At 35.3% G+C, this 12,291-nt stretch overlaps 1 protein-coding gene across 4 annotated transcripts in view; it reads right to left on the reverse strand.

Annotated features, from left to right (window-relative positions):
* Nucleotides 1–1,933: 1,933 nt before the first annotated feature.
* LOC145998920 (1-acyl-sn-glycerol-3-phosphate acyltransferase alpha-like) overlaps nt 1,934–12,291 on the reverse strand; it is an 85,003-nt gene continuing 74,645 nt past the window's right edge. For all 4 annotated transcript variants that reach the window (XM_083135694.1, XM_083135692.1, XM_083135696.1 and 1 more), the window contains 3 exons: nt 10,446–10,627; nt 7,267–7,432; nt 1,934–2,901 (listed from right to left, as the gene is read on the reverse strand). In XM_083135694.1, the coding sequence (XP_082991820.1) occupies nt 2,729–2,901; nt 7,267–7,432; nt 10,446–10,627 (521 nt within the window). In that variant the 3' untranslated portion in view covers nt 1,934–2,728. The remainder of the gene's footprint in view (nt 2,902–7,266; nt 7,433–10,445; nt 10,628–12,291) is intronic.

The following is a 12,291-nucleotide window of genomic DNA, read 5'->3' on the forward strand; positions in this document are numbered from 1 at the left end:
TTTTATAATTCTCACCGTATGGGACAGCATAATTTGTTTTTTGTTGTCGTAAAATCTATGATACTGTAGCAAGCTTTTAAATTGAAAAGGTAAAAACCGTGCTGTTTGTCAAGGAGACATATCGCAAGCCTCTCCCCCCACACCCACTGGTTGAAACATCAACCTTGACATTCAGCAAATCTTGCAAGGGCTATGTAAAAATGTCATGGCTCACTACTGAGATATATATATATGTGTCTGTGTTTGTGTGTGAGTGAGTATGTGTGTGTGTGGAGTGCAATGTGTGATGTAACAACAGATGCATGTTGTAAAATATCACCCTGACCATCTCGAGTATCACATGGTTACGAATATGGTTTAAATAAACTTGAGTGTAACTAATATGTTACTACAATAAACAATGTAGTGAATTAACTTTTTTAATTCACTCAACACTATGATGTACCTCCCTGATGGCATAATGGTAATGTCATCACTTTGTAATCATGGGATCGTGGGTTTGATACCCAGTGAAGGCATATAGTGGTTCAGATCAAACTTTAAACTGTAGGTCCAGTCCCAATTAGCCTTTTTGTGCATAAAATGAACTTAAAAGCAAAAACCCAACACTATGCTGCAAGTTTACAGCTCTTGAAAAAGCGGCTCCAAATTTGATCATTGTTTTTCTCTATTTGTCTGAAATGTTACAAATTTTACATGTTCAGGGAGAACAGCATACGCTGAACCTCGCCTGCTCAATAAAGATATATTATTCTTATTATTATATATTTGAAGGGGGAATTCCCACTCTGCTTGTCAATTGGCTCCTGGGGGGAGAGAACTATATGTATAATTTATATTCTATCCAACTGCTTTAAACATAGGTACTAGAATCCCACCACTGGAAAATTTTCAAATCCCACACTGCACATCAGGCACAGATCCAGGGGGAGGGCAATAGGGGCGATCGATCACCCCTCCCAACTGCCAGGCTTTTGGGTACATTATTATGCCTAATGTTTTTGAAGACTCAAATGTTCCATTATCACAAAGTTTAACAGGCCCGAGAATAATTTTTAAAGTTTTACTAAGTCCACTTTATGGTCACAATAGGCTAATCAGAACTGGACCTACAGTTTAAATTTGGATCCGTCACTGTGGAATATGCCTAAAAAGAGGATCGAACCTGAGACCCTTGAGAGAACAGATATTTGTTTTCTTTGTTTATTCACTTCACTCCTCGTATCCGATTGTTCAGTTTATTGTGGCAATAATGGGGGGAACTGTGATGACGTAATAGTAACCATCTATTTCAGCTTGTACTCCTATTTTTGCAAAATTTTACTCTGATCTCTAGAACATGGAAGTCAACTTGGTTTCTCTTTATATTATTAGATATTGTTTATGTAAAATAGTGCGAGTGTAGGTTAGAATTGATTCTAGGTGAGGTGACATACTCGAAATTTGCCCCTCCCAACTGTAACCGCTGGATCCGCCACTGCTGCACAGTTCTGTTGCTTAATTTTAGGGATATGAAACATTACTTTAGTGTTCAAATTGAAACAGGGAATAGATGGAGGAGGCACAGAACTTGCCCATCTCTGAATTTTGTTTTCCAGTCTTCATATTTCTAACTAATTTGCAAATAGTGAAATAAAGGTTCCCTTCTTCTGAGAATATTCATCAAGGATTTGCAATATTATATCTTAGCTGTAAGGAAGAAAAGCAATAATTGTACTACTTCATGACGAAGATATGAAAATGCTGGAACTGTAAGTTATACAAGATGTGATTTTTACACTTATTCTTATTGTTATTTTAATGTAAATGGATTTCAATTGAGTACATAATGAAAGTAAAAAATACAGAAATGTGAAAACATCAAATTCTTTCCTGACTGAACATTGCATTACCCTTATTCCTGAATTAATAAAAAGAAAAGACCATTTAGGTTGCATATCACTTCTTTTATTCAACAATTGACTTAAAATGTAGCAACAACATTACCACTACATGGAATTCCTCAAATGTTGGCTCAATTTGCTCTCTGGCAAAAGGAAAAGGAAACAATGTTTTTAAAACAAAACATTTCAATACTTCGTCCACTCGTCACACACATACACAAATATATAATATACACACACTAGCATATATATTTTACCATGAAAACTATTCTGTTTCTATTTACAAAGTATAGAGCAGGTGTGTGTATGTGTAAACTTTGGCCTTACAAGCAAGTACAAGCCTTACAAGTCTATGAGTATATATTTATGTATATATATATTTTTTACAACTTCTTATTTCTGTCACTAATATCACAATAAATTCTTAAGACATACATGTATATATACAGAAAAAAATGAGCATTGCGAGCTCTGAACCTAAATATATATTTCTTATTAAAATGGGATCATGGGGAAAAAAATGGTATTAAAGACCTATTACGGCCTGTACATATGCAAGTTTTCTATCTCTTGCAGGGAAGAAAAAAAATGTTACACTGACTGTGCAACTAAGGAATTACAAAGAATCATACAAGAGCATTATTCAACTGTCACTCCCTCAAACATCCATCTATGTTCTATTACATAGTCATCAGATAATAACTCTTTCCCAAGTAAAGACGTGAAGGTGGAATACTTTAATTGTATGCTGAAAGAAGGCAAGTAATTCAGTCAGTCATCAATATTACCTGTGGCTAAAAAGTGTCTTATTGCTGCTACAAGAGAAGACGATCGTGATACTCATGTTACCACTGGTCCAAACCTGGGTAATTTGGTGGTAACTGCACTCGTAGCTCTTTCGAGACCTGATCGTATACTTTCATCATTCTGTTCCTGGCGGTTTCCATCAGCTGTGGCATGTCTTCATACGTGAGACCTTCAGTGGGGATTGGAGGTAGGGCGGTCACTATCACCTTGCCTGCAATGAAAAAAAAATCCCTTTATATTATTTAGCATTGTTTGAAATGCAAGAAGGCAAGGACGTATTTAGAGGAGGGTCCTGGGGGTCCCTCCTCCAGGAAGAATTACCATGCAGTAAATTTAACTAAATATTTGATTACCATTTGCTGTGAATAAGTTTTGTTGTTGACTTAATTATTGGCAATTGTCTATAAACATTTACGCATAAAAACAGTAACTACAGTAGCGTGCAAATTAATCTGAACAAGATACATACTTTTCCATGTATACAATAATCTTAAAATATGTTGCAGTTTTAAGCTTTAGTTTCACTTTTTTGTTTAAATAACTGCACATTCTCCCTCGATAATTTCCTGTGCTATGAACAACGGTCCATTTTTACTCAATAGTTCATTGTTGAAGACCCGAAGTGGAGTCTATTGTTGAAGTACCACACGTTAACAAGGGCAGAAAACATTTTCTCCTTGGTTGAACAATCCACTTTTGACATCCTTCTTTTGCAGATAGAACATACATTTTCAATTGGATTTAAATCAGGTGAGTTTCCAGGCCAGGAGAGAACTTGTACATTGTTATTATCAAAGAACTCATTGACTTTTCGAGATGTATGACATTTTGCTAGGTCCTGTTGGAAAACACCATCACCAGCTGGAAAGGATTTTTTGAGATGAGGTATGACTTTTCGTCACAGTATGTCAATATATTTATTTATCACTGTTCATCATCCCCTTAACAGAACTATTGGTCCAGGCCCTTCAGATGAGAAACAACCCCAGAACATTATTTTCGGGGGGTGTTTTCGAGTTTGTTGCATGTATTCTGGTGAAAGTTTTTTTCACATTTTCCTTTATGAACGAAAGAAACCTTGTGACCATGCACTTCAAAATGGTATTCGTACGAAAAAGCACTTTCTTCCAGTCACTCACGGTCCAGTCCCGATGACGTTTTGCCCACGTTACACGCTTTTTACAATTTTTTTTTGTAAGCAACTGTTTTTTCAATGGCCTACAAGCTTTTCGTCCAGATTCAAGCAGTCTGCGACGCACTGTTGTAACGTGGACGTCCACTCCACTTGACAATAAATCACGTGTTAAATCAACAGCAGTCAGTCTGGGGTTCTGTTTGCTTTTTCTAATAAGAATTCGGTCATCCTGCAATGAAGTCTTCCGTTTGTGACCACATTTTCCCTTTCTTTGAGGCTCAATGGATACAGGCTCTCGGTATTGTTTCAAAATTGAATTAACCGTACCCAATCTGACACCACATTCTGTAGCAATTTGTCTCTGTGTCATTGAAGTATGCTTTGATAACGTAACAATTTTCGACCGTTTGCGTGGCATTGTATCCATTTGGGTAGCAGCCGAAATTAAAACCACTCACACAAAAAAACTTACCTTCCACTTGGCACATAACTTGCAACACAACTGACTCATTATCTGTCGACGATAACAAAATACTTCAACAATAGACTCCACTTCGGGTCTTTAACAATGAACTATTAGTAAAAATGGATCGTTGTTCATAGCACAGGGAATTATCGATGGAGAATGTGCAGTTATTTAAAAAAGAAAGTGAAACTAAAGCTTAAAACTGCAACGTATTTTAAGATTATTGTATACCTGGAAAAGTATGCATCTTGTTCGGATTAATTTGCACTGTACTGTATAATGATAATATATTATTGTTATTATCTAAGAATATAATGCATTAAAGTAATAGCAGGGACTTCACTTTCAATATTTTGACAAAGTTCTCCAAATGCAACAAGGAAAGACATCATTACAACATGAGGAAAAACTCCAATCTTGCAGTTCCAATGCATAACACAACATTATTTGAAAAAGGTCCAAAATCCACAGGCATCCACCTATACAACAAGTTACCACATCACATAAAAACTATTGAACCAGTAGCCAAATTCAAAAAGAAATTAAGAAATCATCTGTTGTACCATTGCTTTTGCTCAGTGAGTGAATTTTTGAACGTCTAATCCATCAACTCACTTGTGGGTTGATAGATTGGAGGTTCATGGATTCATCCACAAGAGTGCTGGATCCAATCTCACATGTTGTACCTGTTATATTACATGAGTGTAATTTTAGTATCATTTTATAATGTTATTAGTCTTGCCTTTATATTATCTCTCAATATTTAATGTTTTAATCCATTACAGAATAGTATTTTTATATTGTAACTTTAACATGTCCTACTGGTGTTACTTTTATGTATAGACAGTATAACTAATACGAGTACACACCTCCAAGCATAAAACTGTAATAGGCTAAGGTATCATTTAATTGTATATTACATTATTATATTTCATTGGATTAGTATATTGTAATGTTTGACTGACATGTCCAATATCACAGCATGAAAATGCAAATGTGATTCATGGATGAAATAAATCTAAATGTAAATCTTATTCTATAAACTGGCATTAACTTCTTTAGTAAACAAATTTTAGCGGTCTTAATTAAAAATAAGCAAGATAATGAATGTACGCTGTTGTGTATTTTTCTTTCTTTCTTTACAATGTATCTTTACCTATCATGTAATAATAAGACACTTGGTTAGCAAGTGAGATCCCTCTTGAAATGTTCTATTATGTGCCTGCAAGAAGGTAACACCCAAAATATCATGTAGCTATAATTGTGTTTGGAGCAGAAGCTTGGACACAATTAAAAAAAAGGAACATGTTAATGCTTCCAAAAGTAACATATTACCTTCACATTAGGAAAGCTGTGCATTACTTTGTAATCTTATTGCAAATAAATAATAATAATACAAAAGGAAGTTTTACTATTTTGATATTTGTGTAATCTTATTGCAAATAAATAATAATAATACAAAAGGAAGTTTAACTATTTTGATATTTGTGTAAAGACTCTTTACACAAATAACACATCCATTTTCTGTGGTACATGTTTTCCCATAAAATTTTACATGCACACATTTTGAAAGACGGGAGCATAAATGAAGAGTGATGGCCTATGAGATACCACTTCACCAGTATAATTCATAATATGATGCATATCTCTCCATGTGTTGTTCACAGAGCAAAACTAGGGATTTTCCAAGTTAAACACTCAGTACATGTAAGGTTTTCGAGCAACAAGACAGAAAATGAGTATAGCTTCATATACTAACACATCTTACCATTAACATTTAATGGTTCCTTGTGATCTGGTTCAGTTTGCACTTCTTTATTGTTATTTTGCATTTCCTCGACTTTGTAGATTAATTCCTTTCTATCAATGTACAATGTGTATTCCATAATATCAGTATTCGGTTCAGGGAAGTTCTTGCACAAAGAGATCACCTTTCAAAAAGTGATATATATATTTTAGCCAATATCTTCTCTCTTTGGAAAGAAGTACTTTTTGAAAGGTGATCTCTTTGGGCAAGAACTTCCCTGAACCAAATACTGATATCAACACTTCCCACGTGAACAAATAACAAGTCTAGAAACAGTCATCTCCCAGAAGGCGATGAACACCAGCAGAGGTTGGTCATTAGGACAGTGCAAAATAATCAAAATGTTGAATTTTGCAAATACCCTAGTTGTGGTTGGTCAGGATGCCTCAGTTTAAGACCAACTGGTCTTCTACTGGGCCACAACTTTTGATCACTGGGGCATGGCAAATCCAAATTTTCATTATTTCAGACCACCTCAATCAGATGATACTTCACCAGATACTTCATACCAGAAGTGAACTATTCTTGATTTGACAGGTGTTCCCAAGAGGCAGGGGCATATATTCAGGGCTATCTAGGCTATCTACGAAGCCCAGACTCAGAGATGAAAATACAGAAAAATATATCTATCAGAAAATGTGCATAAAATTGTTCATTTCAATACGAAGAACAACCTGATTTCGTATGAATTGGCACCTTGATTTCTTAGGAGTTGGAAACCTTGCTCACTTTTTTGTGACAGAGTGTGACAGAGCTACCACAAAGATCACCCGATCTGGTTGCTGTGTGAAAACATGCTTATATGGAAATTAGACTCTGGAACACAGAGAGGGGAAATAGGAGGGGATTCTTTCAATCTCCGACTGAATTTTTATCAAGGTTTTTGCCTCCCTAGTCAGAAGTTGTGTGCAAGCCGCTTATCCAAGCAGAGCATGTTCATATATCGATGAGCATCTGTCAAATATACTGTGGAATTTCCATTGGCCTGTCAATTTATTCACGTCACTTCACCTTCTAACTGATGAAAAATCACATTTACTGTTGTGAAGGCTCTCAAAACAAATCACAATAGCCACTGTATAAAGTGTTTACATAAAGTCAAATATGAGTTTTGAACATGAAAAATACCACATCTATTTTGACCTAGGGTGTGTAAAACAACACTTACCACTTCCGAAAAACTTCTTCTTTGGGTTGAGAAAATAGTATGGAGAAAATACGACAGGAACTATGGGAACTTGACATGCGATGGCTACTCTGAAAGCACCTTTCTTGAACGGCAGAAATGGCTTATTTAAATTTCTTGTTCCTTCAGGAAATATCCACAACTTAACCTGTAAATAAAGTAAAAGAACCTTAACTAGTTATCTGGTGCTTATACTTAATTCACTTTAGTCTAATTTACATATTTAAAATGGTTTCATTCACAAATACATAACTTCTAATAAATTATATTCCATATGTATTCACATGGTCTTTCCAGGAAAAAGCAAAAGAGTTAAGCTTTAAAAATTCATTAAATTAAATCCATTACATTTAGTTGAATTAATGGCACATACCAGTGTCAGTTTGTTCAGGAACTTTGTTCAAAAGGAGGGGAGAGTTGGCTCATTATATGTTAGTAATAGGACAATGCTTATTATCAGATTATTTGTCCCTTGAAGTTACATTTCTTAATTCATATTCTTGTGACTCAGTGCTCTGGCTATTTGAACTCATCACTGACATTGCCAGATTTGGACTTAAAAGGCTCGAATCTCTTCTGATTTTTTTTCTAAAGTACACTCCTGTTGATTGACTCAGGCTTTATTTTCATGCTATGCAATGGTAACTGATACCAACCACCCCCAAATGTTGTAATGTGTGCCTTACGAGTAGGGATGGTATTTTTCACAATCATGGTAACACCAAGAGCCACTAAATTTTGTCTCAAATTGCTTGTCAGTGTATATAATGATATGATAAACACATTTCACATTCATACAAAGTTGCAAAATAATGTAAATTTAGGAATTTGATGTAATTTTTAGTGTGTCTTGTTCCTTCATTACCATCAGCACAACTGACTCGTGAGAGAAATATTTTTTTCATAAAGTCTGTAAAAAGTTTGGAACTGGTCCCTATAATTTCAAAGAATTTGACTGTCCAGTCTCTCATAAATATATTTTGACTAAACCTTAAATTTTGAGAAAAACTGGCTCCTCTGAGAAGTATCAGTTAAAACATGTAGTAAAAGGTGCATTGTTTAGTATCATTACAAGTTTGGAAATTTTGCATTTAACAATTCATTAAGAAATCATTTTTTTAAACTGAAAAGTGTCAATTTTAAATTACTTTCTAATGTGTTCTATAGACATATGTATTATATATTGCAAGTGTTTGTGTCCTACATTTTGGGACGTTATGTCCTACATTTTCCTTATAGCAATCTGGTAACCCTAGGAATGGAGGATATGTGTGTTCTGCACTTGCACATCCTGAAGTTTATTCAGTAGCAGGGTGCAAAATCCTGGCGGATTTTCCCACACTAACAATCTTGTCCTTAAAATCCCCAACTGCCAACAATCTTGTCTTAAAAAATTCCCCACACCAAAAATTTCCAGTGGGGGAGAGTTTTTCTTGTAAGAGCGAAGATGATCATTTAGTTTTAACTTCAAATATACTTTACAAAGAAATAATCAAAAACACATTGAAAAACCAAAGGATAATGTCTGTCTCTGTGTGTGTTTGTGAACAAAAATCACATTTTGCAAAAAAAACAAAAAAAAAAAGTACTTTATCATTGCCATAGGCCTACATCATCCAGGAACGAAACTTGTGTCAATGGAATGACACTGCACTTCTTCACCTCGACAAAAAAGGTAAAAACAACTTGGGCGTTGGTGACAATATTCTGGGACATGGTGTCACTGATTTGCTTGTACAGGGTGCAACTATAAACAGTGCACACAATGTGCAGACATTGAAGAAACTAAAGAAAGCTATCAGAAAGAAAGAATGTGACATAGAGTTATGTTACACCATGATAATGCATGCCCCCACATCTCAATGGGAACTTCAGCCTATTGCCAAAATGGAGTGGCCAACCACCCCTACAGTCCTGATTTGGCACTCTCAGACTTCTTTCCTGTTTGCCCCTTTGAAAATCATTTTTTGTAAGAAAGATATTAAACTTGCTGTGAAGTTGTGAGTGGACCAAAAGCCACAGGAACTGCTCCAAAATGGATTTCAGCAGTGGGTAGAAAGATGGTGGAAATGTATACAGAGCAGTGGCAGCAAGTTGGGGGGGGGGGGCAGTTGCTCCCGGCCCATTTTTTGCCACTTTTTCCCTACACTATGCTAAACCTTATCTACCAAGGGAAAGTAAACTGTCCTTGATCCCCAGTTTTGGAACCCAATCACCCCCACTGATACTAAGTGATGGGCAATACTTTGAATAAGCTTGGATTATTCACAACACTTTACACAGTGCTTTTCTGGTGTCTACCAAAAAAACAAATCCACAATTCTTGACTTTTGTTTCCTTTTAATTAACATTTATTTACTTAGGTACAGTTGGAAATTAAGATAATATATATTTTTATTCAATCAAGAACTATAAGGCCGGTTAAGATGAATACTGAAGCTGTACTTTAACAAGAGATTTAGACTTGATTTAATTATTATTAATGCATGTAGAAATTAATGCTTCAGACTTCATCCTTGATGGCGAATGGCCACATTACTTTGTTTAATATTTTTACAAAACTTCATGCATACAATAATGTAATTCTTAAGAAACAAAGCGAAAAATCTTAACCACAACTCAATACAATTTTAGACTCCGAAATATTCAATTTTATCAAATCCGAGTACAGGTATATATCAATGTAAATTCACTATGCTGTAAAAAAAATAACAAATATTATTGACCACAAGCATAATTTCTTGACTTTTTCTTCAGCTACCTGTTGATTTCTTGACTTTTTCTTGACATTCTTGACTGGTAGACACCCTGTAGAAATAAAAATTTTAAGAAGAAGAAGGCATTATTTGAAGTTTACAAGATTAGTAGTTTCAATTAATTTCACCAGCAATGTATTCTCATCATAATACTCAAAATATGTAGTTGGTTAAGATTTTATTGCATTCTATTATATTACCATACTGTAGTGGACCATAACACACCAAGTCAATGCAATTGCATAATTCAATATTGAAATAAATCTTACCTTATTCATTTCTGCCGAGAACCAAGCAAACATTTCTTCCACTACCTATCTAACAAATTCCATCTCAAACCCACTTGTTAAGTGTGATTGTGTGTAAAATAACATTCAGATAAAATGTGGTAATGAGGAGGCTCACCCGTTTTTTCCTCATGAGATCTGATGTCTGGTTTAATTGTGCTTTCGCTTTTTCGCTGTTCTCCCTGTCAATGAACACTACTCCCGCTAACCACGCTGCTATTCCAAATGGCCAAACATAAAATACCTCTTTCCGAGCAATGGCTGCACACTTGTCCATCACTCGCCAGAAATCGAACATTCCTGAAAGAAAACAAAGCTCGAATAGTTTGGACATATATTAACAGAGGCATGTACATCTTTTATTAAACAAGTTTTTGGAGTGTCACTATAAAAAATAAGATATCAACTAATAATCCCTGTTCCCTTCAAAGAAATCACTTCCACTGCCATCAGCCCCCCCCCCCTTGACATTAGGTAAAACTTTTTTGTGTAATTTGTTTGCAGAGAAGAGTGAAAATGTGGAAGGTTCAAAACTTTAAGGATAAATGCACAGAACATGAACAGCAGTTATTATATTCGCTCATCTTGTTTATGAGCAGTTATTTCATAGGGAAGCATCTTTATCTGTACCTTCACTGTCCCTGTTGGGACCTCCCGTTTAGACAGAAATCTGCGACTTTGATGGCATCATGCAAATTCCCTTCACATCTGCATCAAAGTTCAACAGATCACAGGTTTTGGAACTAAGGGGAGTTTCGTTGCTACAGCCAGGAGTGGAATGTACTGTTCGCAATGTAATTGAATATTATGCATCTTGTTCTGTGTGATATAAATATCTGCATCATCTAAAGTATTATGGAGTGTGTAAGGGATGATGTCAGCAGCAGTCAATTAACACTTCAAGAGATGTTTTAAAAGATGTAGAAAAATTTAGTATTTGTATGATATTTATAAATTGTATATAACTTAATGACCCCTCCCTTACCCCTTCGACACACACATAATTTACTTTCATTTAATACTGTCATTTTTTAAAAAAGTGGACTTGGTTTACAAAGCCCCCCCTGATAACCCATGAGCCCCCGCTGGAGATCAATTCTTGCTACGGGCCTGACTGCATGTGTGTGTGGACATTTTGAAGCAACTGGACAAAGATTCTTTTGGTATGCTCATCACAGCTTGTTCAGTGCTGTAACTTCGATTGTAACATTAAACTTTTATCTTCTCGTATTGTATCTAAGAAACAAAAAGTTAAATTATGCAAAACAGTAATTTTGCCTGTAGTATTATATGGATGTGAAACTTGGTTCTTTACATTAATAGAGGAACATAAATTAAGACTATTTGAAAATAAAATCCTTGGAAAAATAATTGGACCTAAAAGGGATGAGGAGACAGGTAAGTGGAGAAGATTACATAATTTAGAACTGTATAATTTGTATTCATGTCCAGATATTATTAGAATAATTAAATCAAGAAGACTTAGGTAGGCAGGCTATGTAGCACGAATGGGAGAGAAAACAAGAGTTTACAGGATTCTTGTTGGGAAACCTGATGGTAAAGTGACCTGTAGGAAGGCCTAAACGAAGATGAAGGGATAACATTAAGGAAATCGGTAAGGATGGAAAAGATTGGATTGATCTTGCTCAGGATAGGGACAGATGGAAGGCTTGTGTTCCTGCAGACATAAACCTTTGGGTTTAAGAAGACTAGAGAGTTAGTTAGTTGTGTCACCATGTAACCTTTCTTTCAGTTTTATTTTTCAGTCAGAGAAACAAAAAGAAATCACGTAGAGTGCTGTTATTTGGTGCTAAGCGAGAAATTCTCATACTACAAGAGCAGTATGTAGCCTGGTAATATGTAACTTGAACCAGAGACCAGATGTCCACAAGTCAGAAATTCCTGTAAAATTTGCTACACAATGTACATAGTAACACTGAGTTCATCAGACAACATGTGTACTA

This window comes from Lepisma saccharinum, chromosome 14 (genome assembly GCF_977018435.1).
Source record: "Lepisma saccharinum chromosome 14, izLepSacc3.1, whole genome shotgun sequence".
In the NCBI taxonomy this organism is placed as follows: Eukaryota; Metazoa; Arthropoda; class Insecta; order Zygentoma; family Lepismatidae; genus Lepisma; species Lepisma saccharinum.